This window comes from Crinia signifera, chromosome 3 (assembly GCF_055691185.1).
Source record: "Crinia signifera chromosome 3, ASM5569118v1, whole genome shotgun sequence".
NCBI classification, from domain to species: Eukaryota; Metazoa; Chordata; class Amphibia; order Anura; family Myobatrachidae; genus Crinia; species Crinia signifera.
In genome coordinates, this window is record NC_139219.1 from 331,092,527 (window position 1) to 331,115,710 (window position 23,184).

General features: G+C 52.3%; 1 protein-coding gene across 2 annotated transcripts in view; it reads right to left on the reverse strand.

Annotated features, from left to right (window-relative positions):
- Positions 1-329: 329 nt before the first annotated feature.
- DRC1 (dynein regulatory complex subunit 1) overlaps positions 330-23,184 on the reverse strand; it is a 48,837-nt gene continuing 25,982 nt past the window's right edge. Inside the window, exons 8-18 of one of the 2 annotated variants that reach the window (XM_083178886.1) lie at positions 22,699-22,821; positions 18,513-18,652; positions 15,410-15,544; positions 14,263-14,501; positions 11,875-11,984; positions 11,705-11,794; positions 11,419-11,502; positions 9,822-9,958; positions 7,074-7,214; positions 6,824-6,926; positions 330-519 (exon numbers count right to left, since the gene is read on the reverse strand). In XM_083178886.1, the coding sequence (XP_083035012.1) occupies positions 457-519; positions 6,824-6,926; positions 7,074-7,214; positions 9,822-9,958; positions 11,419-11,502; positions 11,705-11,794; positions 11,875-11,984; positions 14,263-14,501; positions 15,410-15,544; positions 18,513-18,652; positions 22,699-22,821 (1,365 nt within the window). In that variant the 3' untranslated portion in view covers positions 330-456. Of the gene's footprint in view, positions 520-6,823; positions 6,927-7,073; positions 7,215-9,821; positions 9,959-11,418; positions 11,503-11,704; positions 11,795-11,874; positions 11,988-14,262; positions 14,502-15,409; positions 15,545-18,512; positions 18,653-22,698; positions 22,822-23,184 lie in introns of both variants that reach the window. The other variant, XM_083178885.1, reaches the window with a different exon arrangement.

Consider the following 23,184-nt stretch of genomic DNA (forward strand, 5'->3'; position numbering starts at 1 on the left):
CCAGGGCTGTGATTAATGCCCTGCATGTTGGTCCTGCCCTCAGGCATCACAGAACAATGACCTATTGTCTCACTGGTCCCAGGGCTGTGATTAATGCCCTGCATGTTGGTCCTGCCCTCAGGCATCACAAAACGATGACCAATTGTCTCACTGGCACCAGGGCTGTGTGATTAATTCCCTGCATGTTGGTCCGGCCTTCAGACATCACAGAATGATGACCTATTGTCTCACTGACACGTCTGTGTCTCCATTTATTGTCTCCCTTCCTCACATTGCCACAGGGAACACAGTCAGGACTATTTCAGAGCAGACACTAGAAAACACACATCACCATTTGTAAGTACTTTTATTGGTTGGATCCGATAGGAAATGGGTTGACAAGAAATTGTGGGGCGCTCTGTGCAGTGTCCTGGAGCCAGGACTGACCGCTGTGAATGATCTTCCTCCTCCTCAGCATCAGGATGGGATGAAGCTCACCTGCAGGATTTGTGTGGGCGGAATCTCCAGCTCTGTGTTGATCTATAAACAAAATAACATTGGTGAGAATATCCACAAGATCCGCTGTCTGGTGGTCTTCCTCTACAATCAGTGATGTCACATGAGAGGGGGGGGGGGGGACTCCCAAGTAGGCATAGTACCTGGGTTCTATTACTTCCCTGTCAGCGATTATATACAGCACACATGTAACGGTATCTGCCCACACTTACTGGCAGGGCTGCTGAAGGTGACTCCATCCCCTTGCAATGAGGACATGAGTGTCAGGCCCAGAGAGTAATTGTAACAAGCCCAGTGGTTCTGACACATGGGATCCTCAGAGTTAGCAGGGGAGTGGGGTGTTCATCTGTGAAACTAATCAGCCCCTTTATCCATGAGTGATAACACATGCATTACGTATGATAAATGGTGGTCCAGCCAATTAGCTCCCAACTGGCAGTTGAGGGCTGAATGCACGGCGGCCGGGAGCTGAACGCACGGCGGCCGGGAGCTGAGGACTTACTCACGCCCCCTTCTCACTGGGACTCTGACACCAGGATATTTCCTCTTTAAGGTCTCTTCAATGATTAAAATGAAAAAAAAAAAATTTAGGAACATTTACCAAACCGTCTGTTGTTAATGTTCTAAACCACATTAGGGAAAAAGTAACTGTAACAGTCGTGTGTCATGTGGAAATATGGGGAGTGGTACAAAATACTGACATGGATGGGAGGTCAACAGTGCCAGAATGTCAACATTGTGATTGGCCAGAATGACGTCACTTTTTAATAACCCTAAAATAATACCAGAATATAACATGTGGAGATAGGCGAATGTAAGGGGTGGTCCGGGGGTGCACCGGACCACCCATTAGACCGCCAGCCGCATAAAATTTAAAGAAATGATAGCCGGGCATAGAGAGATGTGTGCTGCCTAGCTATAAAGTAAGGGAATTGCTCGTTGCCAAGGGAGATGTCTCACACCACTGGACGCACCTAATTGAAAGAAATACAGCTGGGCAGAGAGCGATGTGCGCTGCCCGGCTGTAGTCTAAGCAGTGGCATCGATATTTTCAGTTCTCCCTCTGGACCGCCGTCAGGAGCGGCATTGGTGGTATTGGTAGCCGCTCCTGATTGGCTGTCATTTCTTTAAATTAGGAGCGTCCAATGGCTGTCTCACTATATTCTATATACGCCCATGCTTGTGGCAGAGTAACAGGTGTACCACAGCAGGTGCCCAGCAGAGTCTGAAGTCCCTCTCTGCAGTGAGACTCTAAAGTCAGGCTGTGAATGTGACACCCTAATAAGAGGTAAGAACCTGCAGAGCTATGACCACTTTCTGTGCATGTATCAGCAGGATAGGTCAGGACCTGCACCTAGCTATGACCACTTCCTGTGCGTGTATCAGCAGGATAGGTCAGGACCTGCACCATGCTATGACCACTTCCTGTGCCTGTATCAGCAGGATAGGTCAGGACATGCACTGTGCTATGACCACTTTCTGTGCATGTATCAGCAGGATAGGTCAGAACCTGCACCGTGCTATGACCACTTCCTGTGCCTGTATCAGCAGGATAGGTCAGGACCTGCATCTAGCTATGGCCACTTCCTGTGCCTGTATCAGCAGGATAGGTCAGGCCCCGCACCGTGCTATGACCACTTCCTGTGCATGTATCAGCAGGATAGATCAGGCCCTGCACCGAGCTATGAACACTTCCTGTGCCTGTATCAGCAGGATAGGTTAGGCCCTGCACCTAGCTATGACCACTTCCTGTGCATGTATCAGCAGGATAGATCAGGCCCTGCACCGAGCTATGACCACTTCCTGTGCATGTATCAGCAGGATAGGTCAGGCCCTGCACCGTACTATGACCACTTCCTGTGCGTGTATCAGCAGGATAGGTCAGGCCCCGCACCGTGCTATGACCACTTCCCGTGCGTGTATCAGCAGGATAGGTCAGGACCCGCACCTAGCTATGACCACTTCCTGTGCATGTATCAGCAGGATAGGTCAGGCCCCGCACCGTACTATGACCACTTCCTGTGCGTGTATCAGCAGGATAGGTCAGGACCCGCACCTAGCTATGACCACTTCCTGTGCATGTATCAGCAGGATAAGTCAGGCCCCACACCTAGCTATGACCACTTCCTGTGCATGTATCAGCAGGATAGGTCAGAACCTGCACCGTGCTATGACCACTTCCTGTGCCTGTATCAGCAGGATAGGTCAGAACCTGCACCGTGCTATGACCACTTCCTGTGCCTGTATCAGCAGGATAGCTCAGGCCTGGCACCGAGCTATGGCCACTTCCTGTGCGTGTATCAGCAGGGTAGGTCAGAACCTGCACCGTGCTATGACCACTTCCTGTGCATGTATCAGCAGGATAGGTCTGGACCTGCACCATGTTATGACCACTTCCTGTGCGTGTATCAGCAGGATAGCTCAGGCCCCGCACCTAGCTATGACCACTTCCTGTGCGTGTATCAGCAGGATAGGTCAGGCCCCGCACCTAGCTATGACCACTTCCTGTGCCTGTATCAGCAGGATAGGTCAGGACCTGCACCGAGCTATGAACAATTCCTGTGCATGTATCAGCAGGATAGCTCAGGCCTGGCACCGAGCTATGACCACTTCCTGTGCATGTATCAGCAGGATAGCTCAGGCCTGGCACCGAGCTATGACCACTTCCTGTGCGTGTATCAGCAGGATAGGTCAGGACCTGCATCGTGCTATGACCACTTCCTGTGCCTGTATCAGCAGGATAGGTCAGGACCTGCACCGAGCTATGAACACTTCCTGTGCATGTATCAGCAGGATAGGTCAGGCCCTGCACCTAGCTATGACCACTTCCTGTGCGTGTATCAGCAGGATAGGTCAGAACCTGCACCGTGCTATGACCACTTCCTGTGCCTGTATCAGCAGGATAGGTCAGGACCCGCACCGTGCTATGACCACTTCCTGTGCCTGTATCAGCAGGATAGGTCAGGACCTGCACCGAGCTATGACCACTTCCTGTGCCTGTATCAGCAGGATAGCTCAGGACCTGCACCGAGCTATGACCACTTCCTGTGCCTGTATCAGCAGGATAGGTCAGGCCCTGCACCTAGCTATGACCACTTCCTGTGCCTGTATCAGCAGGATAGCTCAGGCCCCGCACCATGTTATGACCACTTCCTGTGCATGTATCAGCAGGATAGGTCAGGACCCGCACTATGCTATGACCACTTCCTCTGCCTGTATCAGCAGGATAGGTCAGGACCTGCACCATGCTATGACCACTTCCTGTGCCTGTATCAGCAGGATAGCTCAGGCCCCGCACCATGTTATGACCACTTCCTGTGCCTGTATCAGCAGGATAGGTCAGGACCTGCACCATACTATGACCACTTCCTGTGCGTGTATCAGCAGGATAGGTCAGGCCCCGCACCGTGCTATGACCACTTCCTGTGCGTGTATCAGCAGGATAGGTCAGGACCTGCACCGTGCTATAACCACTTCCTGTGCCTGTATCAGCAGGATAGGTCAGGACCTGCACCGTGCTATGACCACTTCCTGTGCGTGTATCAGCAGGATAGGTCAGGACCTGCATCGTGCTATGACCACTTCCTGTGCGTGTATCAGCAGGATAGGTCAGGACCCGCACCGTGCTATGACCACTTCCTGTGGGTGTATCAGCAGGATAGGTCAGGACCTGCATCGTGCTATGACCACTTCCTGTGCGTGTATCAGCAGGATAGGTCAGGACCTGCATCGTGCTATGACCACTTCCTGTGCGTGTATCAGCAGGATAGGTCAGGACCTGCACCGTGCTATGACCACTTCCTGTGGGTGTATCAGCAGGATAGGTCAGGACCTGCATCGTGCTATGACCACTTCCTGTCCGTGTATCAGCAGGATAGGTCAGGACCTGCACCGTGCTATGACCACTTCCTGTGGGTGTATCAGCAGGATAGGTCAGGACCTGCACCATGTTATGACCACTTCCTGTGCGTGTATCAGCAGGATAGGTCAGGACCTGCACCGTGCTATGACCACTTCCTGTGCGTGTATCAGCAGGATAGGTCAGGACCTACACCTAGCTATGACCACTTCCTGTGCGTGTATCAGCAGGATAGGTCAGGCCCCGCACTGTGCTATGACCACTTCCTGTGCGTGTATCAGCAGGATAGGTCAGGCCCCGCACTGTGTTATGACCACTTCCTGTGCGTGTATCAGCAGGATAGGTCAGGACCTGCATCGTGCTATGACCACTTCCTGTGCGTGTATCAGCAGGATAGGTCAGGACCTGCATCGTGCTATGACCACTTCCTGTGCGTGTATCAGCAGGATAGGTCAGGACCTGCACCGTGCTATGACCACTTCCTGTGGGTGTATCAGCAGGATAGGTCAGGACCTGCATCGTGCTATGACCACTTCCTGTGCCTGTATCAGCAGGATAGGTCAGGCCCCGCACTGTGCTATGACCACTTCCTGTGCGTGTATCAGCAGGATAGGTCAGGCCCCGCACTGTGCTATGACCACTTCCTGTGCGTGTATTAGCAGGATAGGTCAGGACCTGCATCGTGCTATGACCACTTCCTGTGCGTGTATCAGCAGGATAGGTCAGGACCTGCATCGTGCTATGACCACTTCCTGTGCGTGTATCAGCAGGATAGGTCAGGACCTGCACCGTGCTATGACCACTTCCTGTGGGTGTATCAGCAGGATAGGTCAGGACCTGCATCGTGCTATGACCACTTCCTGTGCCTGTATCAGCAGGATAGATCAGGACCTGCACCGTGCTATGACCACTTCCTGTGCGTGTATCAGCAGGATAGGTCAGGCCCCGCACCATGTTATGACCACTTCCTGTGCATGCATCAGCAGGATAGGTCAGGACCCGCACCGTGCTATGACCACTTCCTGTGCGTGTATCAGCAGGATAGCTCAGGCCCCGCACCATGTTATGACCACTTCCTGTGGGTGTATCAGCAGGATAGGTCAGGACCCGCACCGTGCTATGACCACTTCCTGTGCGTGTATCAGCAGGATAGCTCAGGCCCCGCACCGAGCTATGACCACTTCCTGTGCCTGTATCAACAGGATAGGTCAGGACCCGCACCATGTTATGACCACTTCCTGTGCGTGTATCAGCAGGATAGATCAGGCCCCGCACCGAGCTTTGACCACTTTCTGTGCGTGTATCAGCAGGATAGATCAGGCCCTGCACCGTGCCTATGACCACTTCCTGTGCCTGTATCAGCAGGATAGGTCAGGACCTGCACTGTGCTATGACCACTTCCTGTGCGTGTATCAGCAGGATAGGTCAGGACCTGCACTGTGCTATGACCACTTCCTGTGCATGTATCAGCAGGATAGGTCAGGCCCCGCACCTAGCTATGACCACTTCCTGTGCATGTATCAGCAGGATAGGTCAGGACCTGCACTGTGCTATGACCACTTCCTGTGCGTGTATCAGCAGGATAGATCAGGATCCGCACCGTGCTATGACCACTTCCTGTGCCTGTATCAGCAGGATAGGTCAGGACCCGCACCGTGCTATGACCACTTCCTGTGCCTGTATCAGCAGGATAGGTCAGGACCCGCACCTAGCTATGACCACTTCCTGTGCGTGTATCAGCAGGATAGCTCAGGCCCCGCACCTAGCTATGACCACTTCCTGTGCCTGTATCAGCAGGATAGGTCAGGACCCGCACCTAGCTATGACCACTTCCTGTGCGTGTATCAGCAGGATAGGTCAGGCCCCGCACCGTGCTATGACCACTTCCTGTGCGTGTATCAGCAGGATAGGTCAGGCCCCGCACCGTGCTATGACCACTTCCTGTGCCTGTATCAGCAGGATAGGTCAGGCCCCGCACCGTGCTATGACCACTTCCTGTGCCTGTATCAGCAGGATAGGTCAGGCCCCGCACCGTGCTATGACCACTTCCTGTGCGTGTATCAGCAGGATAGGTCAGGCCCCGCACCGTGCTATGACCACTTCCTGTGCCTGTATCAGCAGGATAGGTCAGGCCCCGCACCGTGCTATGACCACTTCCTGTGCCTGTATCAGCAGGATAGGTCAGGACCCGCACCTAGCTATGACCACTTCCTGTGCGTGTATCAGCAGGATAGGTCAGAACCTGCACAATGCTATGACCACTTCCTGTGCCTGTATCAGCAGGATAGGTCAGGACCCGCACCGTACTATGACCACTTCCTGTGCCTGTATCAGCAGGATAGGTCAGGCCCCGCACCGTGCTATGACCACTTCCTGTGCCTGTATCAGCAGGATAGGTCAGGCCCCGCACCTAGCTATGACCACTTCCTGTGCCGGTATCAGCAGGATAGCTCAGGTAGGAGGTCTTACCGTGGAGTTCAGGTACTGATGTAACAACATTCTCAGCTCAGTGTTCTGCTGTCTCAGGGATGATGTCTCCGTAATCAGCTGGGAGCGACTGGTCAGGACATCACTGAAATACACACAGAACTGGTTACCAGACGGCTGTAGGACACGTGACATATTACCCTGGGAAACTGTATAGGACAGAGACCGCAGGACAAGTCCCAGAAGGTTCCACCATGAATCTGGAGACTGGTGCGCAGCTAGTGGGACTCACAAATACTTCTCCAAGGCAGATTCCAGGGCGTCCCAGACCTTGAGCTGGGATTCAGGGATGACGTGTGCGGCTGCGCTCCAGTAGGAAGAGTCCTCACTGCTGTCCCGCTCTTCTGACCCAGGCTGTCTCATGTGACTCTCCCTGCAAGGTATATGATGGTCAGTGTGTTCTCCTGTATAGCTACACCCTGTATCCCCATACCGCATTGTGATTCATGGTATTTTATATGGTTAGTGTAACACAATTCAATCTATGGCTGCAATGATTACACCAGATATATGTTTGGAGTAGCTGCAGAGTGTCATGAAGATCATTACTGAACACACACCTCGGTCTGTATTCTTAGTGACTGATCACACACACACACCTCAGTCTGTATCCTCACTGACTGACCATACACACCTCATCCTGTATCCTCACTGACTGACCATACACACACCTTAGCCTGTATCCTCACTGACTGACCATACACACCTCAGTCTGTATCCTCACTGACTGACCATACACACCTCATCCTGTATCCTCACTGACTGACCATACACACACACCTCAGCCTGTATCCTCACTGACTGACCATACACACCTCATCCTGTATCCTCACTGACTGACCATACACACCTCAGCCTGTATCCTCACTGACTGACCATACACACACCTCATCCTGTATCCTCACTGACTGACCATACACACACCTCATCCTGTATCCTCACTGACTGACCATACACACACCTCATCCTGTATCCTCACTGACTGACCATACACACCTCAGCCTGTATCCTCACTGACTGACCATACACACCTCAGCCTGTATCCTCACTGACTGACCATACACACCTCAGCCTGTATCCTCACTGACTGACCACACACACACCTCAGCCTGTATCCTCACTGACTGACCATACACACACCTCATCCTGTATCCTCACTGACTGACCATACACACCTCATCCTGTATCCTCACTGACTGACCATACACACCTCAGCCTGTATCCTCACTGACTGACCATACACACACCTCATCCTGTATCCTCACTGACTGACCATACACACACCTCATCCTGTATCCTCACTGACTGACCATACACACCTCAGCCTGTATCCTCACTGACTGACCATACACACCTCAGCCTGTATCCTCACTGACTGACCATACACACACCTCATCCTGTATCCTCACTGACTGACCATACACACACCTCAGCCTGTATCCTCACTGACTGACCATACACACACACCTCATCCTGTATCCTCACTGACTGACCATACACACACCTCAGCCTGTATCCTCACTGACTGACCATACACACCTCAGCCTGTATCCTCACTGACTGACCATACACACACCTCATCCTGTATCCTCACTGACTGACCATACACACACCTCATCCTGTATCCTCACTGACTGACCATACACACACCTCAGCCTGTATCCTCACTGACTGACCATACACACCTCAGCCTGTATCCTCACTGACTGACCATACACACACCTTATCCTGTATCCTCACTGACTGACCATACACACACCTCATCCTGTATCCTCACTTACTGACCATACACACACCTCAGCCTGTATCCTCACTGACTGAATATACACACACATCAGTCTGTATCCTCACTGACTGACCATACACACCTCAGCCTGTATCCTCACTGACTGACCATTTACACACCTCAGCCTGTATCCTCACTGACTGACCATACACACACCTCATCCTGTATCCTCACTGACTGACCATACACACCTCAGCCTGTATCCTCACTGACTGACCATTTACACACCTCAGCCTGTATCCTCACTGACTGACCATACACACACCTCAGCCTGTATCCTCACTGACTGACCATACACACCTCAGCCTGTATCCTCACTGACTGACCACACACACCTCAGCCTGTATCCTCACTGACTGACCACACACACACACACACACACACACACACACACTCCTCAGCCTGTATCCTCACTGACTCACAATACATACACCTCAGCCTGTATCCTCACTGACTGACCACACACACCTCAGCCCGCATCCTAACTGACTGACCACACACACACACACTCTCCTCAGCCTGTATCCTCACTGACTGCCCATACACACACCTCAGCCTGTATCCTCACTGACTGACCACACACACCTCAGCCCGCATCCTAACTGACTGACCATACACACAGACACCTCAGCCTGTATCCTCACTGACTGACCACACACACCTCAGCCCGCATCCTAACTGACTGACCATACACACAGACACCTCAGCCTGTATCCTCACTGACTGACCATACACACACCTTAGCCTGTATCCTCACTGACTGACCATGAACACACCTCAGCCTGTATCCTCACTGACTGACCATACACACCTCAGCCTGTATCCTCACTGACTGACCACACACACACACACACACACCTCAGCCTGTATCCTCACTGACTGACCATACACACACCTTAGCCTGTATCCTCACTGACTGACCATGAACACACCTCAGCCTGTATCCTCACTGACTGACCATACACACCTCAGCCTGTATCCTCACTGATTGACCATACACACACCACACCCCTCAGCCTGTATCCTCACTTACTGACCACACACACACACCTCAGCCTCTATCCTCACTGACAGACCACACACACACAAACACACACACACACCTCAGCCTCTATCCTCACTGACAGACCCCCCCCCCCCCCCCCACACACACACACACACACACACCTCAGCCTGTATTCTCAGTGCACAAACCTTGTCCTATGGAATTCCATGGTGAAGGCCCTCAGTGCTCTCAGGACATCATTAGGATGAATGAGGTCAGTTCCATGGGATGTAGTCTCATCTGTACTGGAAGTGCTGACAGAGTTCTGAGTATCAGCTTCTCCATCCTAAAAAGAAGAAGGGAGCATGTGATGTACACATGACATACATACAGGTACAGGTAGCAGAGAAGAAGCATGTGATGTACACACACCATACATACAGGTACAGCAAGCAGGGGGGACGACGACAGCTGATGTACACGCACCATACATACAGGTACAGGAAGCAGAGAGGGAACAGGTGATGTACACGCACCATACATACAGGTACAGGAAGCAGAGAGGAAACAGGCGATGTACACGCACCATACATACAGGTACAGGAAGCAGAGAGGGAACAGATGATTTACACACACCATACATACAGGTACAGAAATCAGAAAGGGAACAGATGATGTACACGCACCATACATACAGGTACAGGAAGCAGAGAGGTAACAAGCGATGTACATGCACCATACATACAGGTACAGGAAGCAGAGAGGAAACAGGTGATGTACACGCATTATACATACAGGTATAGGAAGCAGAGAGGGAACAGATGATGTACATGCCTGCTCTCAGGGGGCAGCTGATGTACACACACCATACATACAGGAAGCAGAGAGGGAGCAGCTTATGTACATGCACCATACATACAGGTACATGAAGCAGAGAGGGAACAGTTCTGAGTATCAGCTTCTCCATCCTTAAAAGAAGAAGGGAGCAGGCGATGTACACGCACCATACATACAGGTACAGGAAGCAGAGAGGGAGCAGGTGATGTACACACACCATACATACAGGTACAGGAAGCAGAGAGGGAGCAGGCGATGTACACACACCATACATACAGGTACGGGAAGCAGAGAGGGAACAGGTGATGTACACACACCATACATACAGGTACGGGAAGCAGAGAGGGAACAGGTGATGTACACACACCATACATACAGGTGCAGGAAGCAGAGAGAGAGCAGGCAATGTACACACACACACCATACATACAGGTACAGGAAGCAGAGAGAGAGCAGGTGATCCAAACACACCATACAAATGTGCCCACATACATCTATCCTCCATGCGATACAAGACACATTACACGTGAGATGTGTGACACTGTAGAACCTGTTGTCTTTTTTGACACTTTCCATATTTGCAAAATGGAGAAAATTGGATGCACAAGCAGCTTCTGCTGATTAAAAAACATTGTAACGTAGCATTGCATATGCATTTACGGTCACACAAAGAATATAGGCATGCTGCATATAATTTTAATCAGCAGAAGCTGCTAGGGTGTCCAGTTTGCTCCATTTTGCTAATAATATGCTATTTAATGGAAGGGCTGTTTAATGTGAAAGGAGGCTAGATGTATGTGGACACATCTGTACATATAGGTACAGGAAGCACGCAGGAAACAGGTGATGTACAGACGCCACACAGGTACAGTGATTCGCTCAAATGGTCAGTGTCCTTCTATAACTGCAGATGCATCTATTGATAGTACAGTTACTATATCCTGTGGTGCGGTGTATGACTTCTCCTACCTGCGCAGATTCATCTTGCTGTTTGTACTTCAGGAAAAAGTTGACAAGTTTGTACACATCATCTTCTACCTCTATCCGTAGAGCCTGGAAAGAAGAATGCAGAAATCCCACTTACAGCTTCATAGGTAACAGGTGTGACAGACGACATTGCAACACATTTAAAATACAGAGAGGGATGAAATATCCCATCACACATTTATAACAAACCCCAAAATTGTACTGTCAATCACGGTATGGTGAGAGGGACAAGGTGACTTAGTGCCCCAGTCAGTGCAATGTGACGTACCCCGAATATGGAGTCCAGCTTCATCAGAGAGCGCTCGTCCTTATCCAGCGGGGACAGTAACTGGACTAATTTACTCTCTATCAGGAAGCCCTGGAAGAAATGATCGGTCATTATAAATACAAGCACAGGTCAGTCCTCACAGATAGAGAATAAGCCCCTTTGTATCTTACAGACTCGTCGCACAGAAGTTCCAGGATCTGTTTCACAGTCCGCGGAGAGAACGGCTGAGATGGCGGCGTCACGCTCGCCTCTTCTGCAGATCTTACTGGTACCCGGTCGGCTGCTGGGGGGGGACAATAGAAGAGGAGAGAGTGGTGGACAGGTCACTGACAGGACATATGTGGGAACAGGTAAAACCAGCCACCTCGCTTTGTTACATACAATTTACATATATTGGTCATCAGTTTCTCCTCAGCTCCTCGCTAATCTGTCCTCTCAGACTTACTGAACCCCCTCAGGTCACCCACTGGCCTCACTCTGGGCCTTCTCCTCAGCTCCTCACTAATCTGTCCTCTGGGATGTCTTGCCCCCCCTCAGGTCACCCACTGGCCTCACTCTGGGCCTTCTCCTCAATAATCTGTCTTCTCAGACTCCCTGCCCCCCTCTGGTCACCCACTGGCCTCACTCTGGGCCTTCTCCGCAGCTCCTCACTAATCTGTCCTCTCAGACTTCCTGTCCCCCTGAAGTAATCCGCTGGCCCCCCTCTGGTCCCATACTGGCCTCACTCTGGTCCTTCTCCTCAGCACCTCGCTAATCTGTCCTCTCAGATTTACTGCCCCCCTCAGGTCACTCACTGGCCTTACTCTGGGCCTTCTCCTCAGCTCCTCACTAATCTGTCCTCTCAGACTTACTGCCTCCCCTCAGGTCACATACTGGTCTTACTCTGGGCCTTCTCCTCAGCTCCTCACTAATCTGTCCTCTCAGACTTACTGCCTCCCCTCAGGTCACATACTGGTCTTACTCTGGGCCTTCTGCTCAGCACCTCGCTAATCTGTCCTCTCAGATTTACTGCCCCCCCCCCCCCCTCAGGTCACACACTGGCCTCACTCTGGGCCTTCTCCTCAGCTCCTCACTCATCTGTCCTCTCAGGCTGCCTGCCTTCTCAGATTTATTGCCCCCCTCACTGGCCTCACTCTGGTCCTTCTCCTCAGCTCCTCGCTAATCTGTCCTCTCAGACTTATTGCCCCCCTCAGGTCACTCACTGGCCTCACTCTGGGCCTTCTCCTCAGCTCCTTGCTAATCTGTCCTCTCAGATTTACTGCCCCCCTCATGTCACCCACTGGGCTCACTCTGGTCCTTCTCCTCAGCACCTCGCTTTTCTGTCTTCTCAGACTTACTGCCCCCTGAAGTCATCCGCTGGCCCCCCTCTGGTCCCATACTGGCCTCACTCTGGTCCTTCTCCTCAGCACCTCGCTAATCTGTCCTCTCAGATTTACTGCCCCCCTCAGGTCACTCACTGGCCTCACTCTGGGCCTTCTCCTCAGCTCCTCACTAATCTGTCCTCTCAGATTTACTGCCTCCCCTCAGGTCACATACTGGTCTTACTCTGGGCCTTCTCCTCAGCTCCTCACTAATCTGTCCTCTCAGATTTACTGCCTCCCCTCAGGTCACATACTGGTCTTACTCTGGTCCTTCTCATCAGCACCTCGCTAATCTGTCCTCTCAGATTTACTGCCCCCCTCAGGTCACTCACTGGCCTCACTCTGGACCTTCTCCTCAGCTCCTCACTAATCTGTCCTCTCGGGCTACCTGCCTTCTCAGATTTATTGCCCCCCTCACTGGCCTCACTCTGGTCCTTCTCCTCAGCACCTCCTTCTCTTCAGCTCCTCGCTAATCTGTCCTCTCAGACGTATTGCCCCCCTCAGGTCACTCACTGGCCTCACTCTGGGCCTTCTCCTCAGCTCCTTACTAATCTGTCCTCTCAGATTTACTGCCCCCCTCATGTCACCCACTGGGCTCACTCTGGTCCTTCTCAGCACCTCGCTTATCTGCCTCGCTTATCTGTCTTCTCAGACTTACTGCCCCCTCAGGTCACCCACTGGGCTCACTCTGGTCCTTCTCCTCAGCTCCTCACTAATCTGTCCTCTGGGACTGCCTGCCTCCCCTCAGGTCTCACTCTGGGCCTTCTCCTCACTAATATGTCCTCTCAGACTTACTGCCCCCCTCAGGTCACACACTGGTCTCACTCTGGGCCTTCTCCTCAGCTCCTCACTAATATGTCCTCTCAGACTTACTGCCTCCCCCAGGTCACACACTGGTCTCACTATGGGCCGTCTCCTCAGTTCCTCACTAATCTGTCCTCTCGGGCTACCTGCCCCCTCTGGTCACCCACTGGTCTCACTCTGGGCCTTCTCAGCTCCTCACTATACTGTCCTCTCAGATTTACTGCCCCCCTCAGGTCACACACTGGCCTCACTCTGGGCCTTCTCCTCAGCTCCTAATCTGTCCTCTCAGACTCCCTGCCCCCCTGAGGTCATGCAAATTATTGGGCTAGCCCCCAACAATCACTACTCCTGGCACATTCCGGTCCTCCCTGCCTCTGTGGCAACAATCCTCACCAGTGTCCGTCATAACTTCCTGTGCCAGCGCGCTGGCTGTCTTCTGATTCTTGGCTTGGACCACTAATGGGCCAACGTTGTCCATGAACCACAGATCTGGAGCCTTCCAGGGGAGGCCGAGCTGCTGCTCGTGTATTATCCGATCTACCTCCAGCGATTGCTGAACCAGCTGCTTCATCTCCTCCTCGTTCATCACCCAGATGTCATGGAACTTCTTTGCTTCCACAGCACTGAAATGTCTGTGGGGGGAGGAGTCAGTGCGTGAGAGTCAGGAGTCAGTGCAGGAGAGAGAGAACTGGAACCAGCAGATACAGAGACATCATCACTGGTGTCCATAGAAGTAGCACCTGGTGTGGAGGCCTTTATGCCACACGCTGATTTTTAGCTTTCAAAAAAAAAATTAAAAAATTGTTGCTGCATTTTGTTTTTGCCGAAGAAGCGGAAATCAAGGAACAGGGACAGAGTGATTATAACCGTAACACTGTAAAAGGTTACTCCTGCTCAATAATCACGCCATCTAGAGGTACAGGTAACTTTGGGACACTCATAATTTCGGCGCACTCAGATTTGCTGCTGCGTGTCCCCGTCGCGGCTTGTGTGCCCGCTGCAGGTGCAATGAGCCTGCTTCATCTATATTTCTAAAATCATGTTTGGTTTCCTGGTCTGAGTTGGGCGCAAACTGGGTCCGTTCCGTGACGCGGCAGCAGCGCGGATCTCTGGCGACATGCCCCGTGGCACTCCCTCAAGACAGGACAGTTTTGTGCGTTGGCATGGTGGCCACCCAGTGCCTGCTGTGAAACACCCACAGGTATGTCCGCATACACATGCACTCGTTTTTAGTGTGACATGTCCTGCGCGTCTCTAATTTCACCGAGCTTATTTTTTGTGCAAATTTGCATCTTTAGTTACAACACAATCGGATGTGACAGCACAAGGCTGCATCGACCAATGTCATGTGTGACAATTAACCCCTAGGTGTCTGAGAACAATGCAGTATTACACGTGTCTGGCCAGCTTAGCACAGGACGCAGATTCCCCATAATGCATTGTTGTGCGTCTACTCGTGGCCTCTATGCTAAATCTAGTTATCTGAGTCACCCCAAACAGATTCCGTCCCTGCATCTATCATACGACAGGACTGTCCAACCTCTGCTTCTTCTGGATCTCCTTGTACTGTTTCACTATCCTGTTGAAGTCGTCTGTCAGGGCCTGGTTCTCCTCCTTGTACTGCTTACTCTGCTTCTCCAACTTTATCCTGAGGTTATTCACGACATCGTGCAACCTGACAGACGAGAGGAAGACAGATCACTACCTAGTAATGTGACTGTCACTGAGATACCTGGGACACGGACAGGCCTGAGATGCATGTGATTACCCCAGGGCACTGACAGGCCGTCACTGAGATACATGTAGTTACCCCGGGACACTGACAGGCCGTCACTGAGATACATGTGATAACCCCGGGACACTGACAGGCCGTCACTGAGATACATGTGGTTACCCCGGGACACTGACAGCCCGTCACTGAGATACATGTGATTACCCCGGGACACTGACAGCCCGTCACTGAGATACATGCGATAACCCCGGGACACTGACAGGCCGTCACTGAGATACATGTGATAACCCTGGGACACTGACAGGCCGTCACTGAGATACATGTGATAACCCCGGGACACTGACAGGCCGTCACTGAGATACATGTGATAACCCCGGGACACTGACAGGCCGTCACTGAGATACATGTGATAACCCCGGGACACTGACAGGCCGTCACTGAGATACATGTGATAACCCCGGGACACTGACAGGCCGTCACTGAGATACATGTGATCACCCCGGGACACTGACAGGCCGTCACTGAGATACATGTGATTACCCCAGGGCACTGACAGGCCGTCACTGAGATACATGTAGTTACCCCGGGACACTGACAGGCCGTCACTGAGATACATGTGATAACCCCGGGGCACTGACAGGCGGTCACTGAGATGCATGCGATAACCCCGGGACACTGACAGGCCGTCACTGAGATACATGTGATAACCCCGGGACACTGACAGGCCGTCACTGAGATACATGTGATTACCCCGGGACACTGACAGGCCGTCACTGAGATACATGCGATAACCCCGGGACACTGACAGGCTGTCACTGAGATACATGCGGTTACTCCGGGACACTGACAGGCCGTCACTGAGATACATGCGATTACCCCGGGACACTGACAGGCGGTCACTGAGATACATGCGATTACCTCGGGGCACTGACAGGCCGTCACTGAGATACATGCGATTACCCCGAGACACTGACAGGCCGTCACTGAGATACATGCGATTACCCCGGGACACTGACAGGCCGTCACTGAGATACATGTGATAACCCCGGGACACTGACAGGCCGTCACTGAGATACATGTGATAACCCCGGGACACTGACCGGCCGTCACTGAGATACATGTGATCACCCCGGGACACTGACAGGCCGTTACTGAGATACATGCGATTACCTCGGGGCACTGACAGGCCGTCACTGAGATACATGTGATAACCCCGGGACAGTGACAGGCCGTCACTGAGATACATGTGATAACCCCGGGACACTGACAGGCCGTCACTGAGATACATGTGGTTACCCCGGGACACTGACAGGCCGTCACTGAGATACATGTGATTACCCCGGGACACTGACAGCCCGTCACTGAGATACATGCGATAACCCCGGGACACTGACAGGCCGTCACTGAGATACATGTGATTACCCCGGGGCACTGACAGGCCGTCACTGAGATACATGTGATAACCCCGGGACACTGAGATACATGTGGTTACCCCGGGACACTGACAGGCTGTCACTGAGATACAATGTGATAACCCCGGGACACTGACAGGTCGTCACTGAGATACATGCCATAACCCCGGGACACTGACAGGCCGTCACTGAGATACATGTGATAACCCCGGGACACTGACATACATGTGATAACCCCGGGACAATGACAGGCCGTCACTGAGATACATGTGATAACCCCGGGACACTGACAGGCCGTCACTGAGATACATGTGGTTACCCCGGGACACTGACAGGCCGTCACTGAGATACATGTGATAACCCAGGGACACTGACAGGCCGTCACTGAGATACAATGTGATAACCCCGGGACACTGACAGGCCGTCACTGAGATACAATGTGATAACCCCGGGACACTGACAGGCCGTCACTGAGATACAATGTGATAACCCCGGGACACTGACAGGCCGTCACTGAGATACATGTGGTTACCCCGGGACACTGACAGGCCGTCACTGAGATACATGTGATAATCCGGGGACACTGACAGGCCGTCACTGAGATACATGCGATAACCCCGAGACACTGACAGGCCGTCACTGAGATACATGTGGTTACCCCGGGACACTGACAGGCCATCACTGAGATACATGTGATAACCCCGGGACACTGACAGGCCGTCACTGAGATACATGTGGTTACCTCGGGACACTGACAGGCCGTCACTGAGATACATGCGATAACCCCGGGAGACTGACAGGCCGTCACTGAGATACATGCGATAACCCGGGGACACTGACAGGCCGTCACTGAGATACATGTGATCACCCCGGGACACTGACAGGCCGTCACTGAGATACATGCGATAACCCCGGGACACTGACAGGCCGTCACTGAGATACATGTGGTTACCTCGGGACACTGACAGGCCGTCACTGAGATACATGTGATAACCCCGGGAGACTGACAGGCCGTCACTGAGATACTGTACATGTGGTTACCCCAGGACACTGACAGGCCATCACTGAGATACATGTGATAACCCCGGGAGACTGACAGGCCGTCACTGAGTTACATGCGATTACCCCGAGACACTGACAGGCCGTCACTGAGATGCATGTGGTTACCCCAGGACACTGACAGGCCGTCACTGAGATACATGTGGTTACCCCAGGACACTGACAGGCCGTCACTGAGATACATGTGGTTACCCCAGGACACTGACAGCCCGTCACTGAGATACATGTGATAACCCCGGGACACTGACAGGCCGTCACTGAGATACCTGTAATAACCCCGGGACACTGACAGGCCGTCACTGAGATACATGTGATAACCCCGGGACACTGACAGCCCGTCACTGAGATACATGTGGTTACCCCAGGACACTGACAGCCCGTCACTGAGATACATGTGATAACCCCGGGACACTGAGGGCAGGTGACATGTATGACATTACCGTGTGATCCTCCTCTTCTGCTGGGACTTGGTCACCGTGTTCTCCTCATCTCTCTTCTTCAGCACTTGGAAGTTGTACTCCAGCTTCTCCTGGTTGAGCTGGTAAGTGGCTTTCATCTGCTGCAGCTGCTGCTGGAGGGTCTGCAGACAGAAAGAGGGGTACACACTCACCCACTAGGATACAGAGACCTTGCCACATGAATGAGGGGTACACACTCACCCACTAGGATACAGAGACCTTGCCACATGAATGAGGGGTACACACCAACCCACTAGGGTACAGAGACCATGCCACATGAATGAGGGGTACACACTCACCACTAGGGTACAGAGACCATGCCACATGAATGAGGGGTACACACTCACCACTAGGGTACAGAGACCATGCCACATGAATGAGGGGTACACACTCACCCACTAGGGTACAGAGACCATGCCACATGAATGAGGGGGTACACACTCACCACTAGGATACAGAGACCATGCCACATGAATGAGGGGGTACACACTCACCCACTAGGATACAGAGACCATGCCACATGAATGAGGGGTACACACTCACCACTAGGTAAAGAGACCATGCCACATGAATGAGGGGTACACACTCACCCACTAGGGTACAGAGACCACTGTACATGAATGAGGGGCACACACTCACCACTAGGGTACAGAGACCATGCCACATGAATGAGGGGTACACACTCAGCCACTAGGATACAGAGACCATGCCACATGAATGAGGGGGTACACACTCACCCACTAGGATACAGAGACCATGCCACATGAATGAGGGGGTACACACTCACCACTAGGATACAGAGACCATGCCACATGAATGAGGGGGTACACACTCACCACTAGGGTACAGAGACCATGCCACATGAATGAGGGGTACACACTCACCACTAGAGTACAGAGACCATGCCACATGAATGAGGGGGTACACACTCACCCACTAGGATACAGAGACCATGCCACATGAATGAGGGGGTACACACTCACCCACTAGGATACAGAGACCATGCCACATGAATGAGGGGTACACACTCAGCCACTAGGATACAGAGACCATGCCACATGAATGAGGGGTACACATTCACCCACTAGGATACAGAGACCATTGTACATGAATGAGGGGTACACACTCACCACTAGGATACAGAGACCATGCCACATGAATGAGGGGGTACACACTCACCCACTAGGGTACAGAGACCATGCCACATGAATGAGGGGTACACACTCAGCCACTAGGATACAGAGACCATGCCACATGAATGAGGGGTACACACTCACCACTAGGGTACAGAAACCACTGTACATGAATGAGGAGGTACACACTCACCACTAGGATACAGAGACCATGCCACATGAATGAGGGGGTACACACTCACCCACTAGGGTACAGAGACCATGCCACAAGAATGAGGGGTACACACTCACCCACTAGGATACATAGACCATTGTACATGAATGAGGGGTACACACTCACCCACTAGGATACATAGACCATTGTACATGAATGAGGGGGTACACACTCACCACTAGGATACAGAGACCATGCCACATGAATGAGGGGTACACACTCACCACTAGGGTACAGAGACCATGCCACATGAATGAGGGGGTACACACTCACCACTAGGGTACAGAGATCATGCCACATGAATGAGGGGGTACACACTCACCACTAGGATACAGAGACCATGCCACATGAATGAGGGGTACACACTCACCCACTAGGGTACAGAGACCATGCCACATGAATGAGGGGGTACACACTCACCCCTAGGGTACAGGCAGAGACCACAGTACATGAATGAGGGGTACACACTCACCCCTAGGGTACAGGCAGAGACCACTGTACATGAATGAGGGGTACACACTCACCACTAGGGTACAGAGACCACTGTACATGAATGAGGGGTACACACTCACCACTAGGGTACAGAGACCATGCCACATGAATGAGGGGTACACACTCACCACTAGGGTACAGAGACCACTGTACATGAATGAGGGGTACACACTCACCACTAGGGTACAGAGACCACTGTACATGAATGAGGGGTACACACTCACCCCTAGGGTACAGGCAGAGACCACTGTACATGAATGAGGGGTACACACTCACCACTAGGGTACAGAGACCACTGTACATGAATGAGGGGTACACACTCACCAATAGGGTACAGGCAGAGACCACTGTACATGAATGAGGGGTACACACTCACCACTAGGGTACAGAGACCACTGTACATGAATGAGGGGTACACACTCACCACTAGGGTACAGGCAGAGACCACTGTACATGAATGAGGGGTACACACTCACCACTAGGGTACAGAGACCACTGTACATGAATGAGGGGTACACACTCACCACTAGGATACAGAGACCATGCCACATGAATGAGGGGTACACACTCACCACTAGGGTACAGAGACCACTGTACATGAATGAGGGGGTACACACTCACCACTAGGGTACAGAGACCACTGTACATGAATGAGGGGGTACACGCTCACCCACTAGGATACAGAGACCATGCCACATGAATGAGGGGTACACACTCACCACTAGGATACAGAGACCATGCCACATGAATGAGGGGGTACACACTCACCACTAGGATACAGAGACCATTGTACATGAATGAGGGGTACACGCTCACCCACTAGGGTACAGAGACCATGCCACATGAATGAGGGGGTACACACTCACCACTAGGGTACAGGCAGAGACCACTGTACATGAATGAGGGGGCACACACTCACCACTAGGGTACAGAGACCACTGTACATGAATGAGGGGTACACACTCACCACTAGGGTACAGGCAGAGACCATGCCACATGAATGAGGGGTACACACTCACCACTAGGGTACAGGCAGAGACCACTGTACATGAATGAGGGGTACACACTCACCACTAGGGTACAGGCAGAGACCACTGTACATGAATGAGGGGTACACACTCACCACTAGGGTACAGGCAGAGACCACTGTATATGAATGAGGGGGTACACACTCACCACTAGGGTACAGAGACCACTGTACATGAATGAGGGGTACACACTCACCACTAGGGTACAGGCAGAGACCATGCCACATGAATGAGGGGGTACACACTCACCACTAGGGTACAGGCAGAGACCACTGTACATGAATGAGGGGTACACACTCACCACTAGGGTACAGGCAGAGACCACTGTACATGAATGAGGGGTACACGCTCACCACTAGGATACAGAGACTATGCCACATGAATGAGGGGGTACACACTCACCCACTAGGGTACAGAGACCACTGTACATGAATGAGGGGTACACACTCACCACTAGGGTACAGAGACCACTGTACATGAATGAGGGGTACACACTCACCACTAGGGTACAGAGACCACTGTACATGAATGAGGGGGTACACGCTCACCACTAGGGTACAGAGACCACTGTACATGAATGAGGGGTACACACTCACCACTAGGGTACAGGCAGAGACCACTGTACATGAATGAGGGTGTACACACTCACCACTAGGGTGCAGGCAGAGACCACTGTACATGAATGAGGGGGTACACACTTACCACTAGGGTGCAGGCAGAGACCACTGTACATGAATGAGGGGGTACACGCTCACCACTAGGGTACAGAGACCACTGTACATGAATGAGGGGGTACACACTCACCACTAGGGTACAGGCAGAGACCACTGTACATGAATGAGGGGGTACACACTTACCACTAGGGTGCAGGCAGAGACCACTGTACATGAATGAGGGGTACACACTCACCACTAGGGTACAGACAGAGACCACTGTACATGAATGAGGGGGTACACACCACTAGGGTACAGGCAGAGACCACTGTACATGAATGAGGGGGTACACACCACTAGGGTACAGGCAGAGACCACTGTACATGAATGAGGGGGTACACACTCACCACTAGGGTGCAGGCAGAGACCACTGTACATGAATGAGGGGGTACACACTCACCACTAGGGTGCAGGCAGAGACCACTGTACATGAATGAGGGGGTACACACCACTAGGGTACAGGCAGAGACCACTGTACATGAATGAGGGGTACACACTCACCCACTAGGGTACAGACACTAGAAGCTGCACAACCAATGCCAGTGGCATACCCTCGCCCCCTAGTGTCGGTCACTGTGTACTACTGACCTGCACTTCAGTCTCCAGCTTTATCTTGATCATGTTGTATTCCTCCCCGTCCTGCACCCGGAGCTGGTTCAGCTGCTGCTCGTACTCCTCCACCTTCCTGATCCGGCTCATGAGGCTCTCCAGCTGGGGGATACAATACAGATAATGAGGCACCGAGCCTCCGTACACACAATGAGGCACTGAGTACAATGTCCTATCGCAGCCTCGGTACAGACAATGAGGCACCGAGCACAATGTCCTACCGCAGCCTCGGTACAGACAATGAGGCACCGAGCACAATGTCCTACCGCAGCCTCGGTACAGACAATGAGGCACCGAGCACAATGTCCTACCGCAGCCTCGGTACAGACAATGAGGCACCGAGCACAATGTCCTATCGCAGCCTCGGTACACACAATGAGGCACCGAGCACAATGTCCTATCGCAGCCTCGGTACACACAATGAGGCACCGAGCACAATGTCCTATCGCAGCCTCGGTACACACA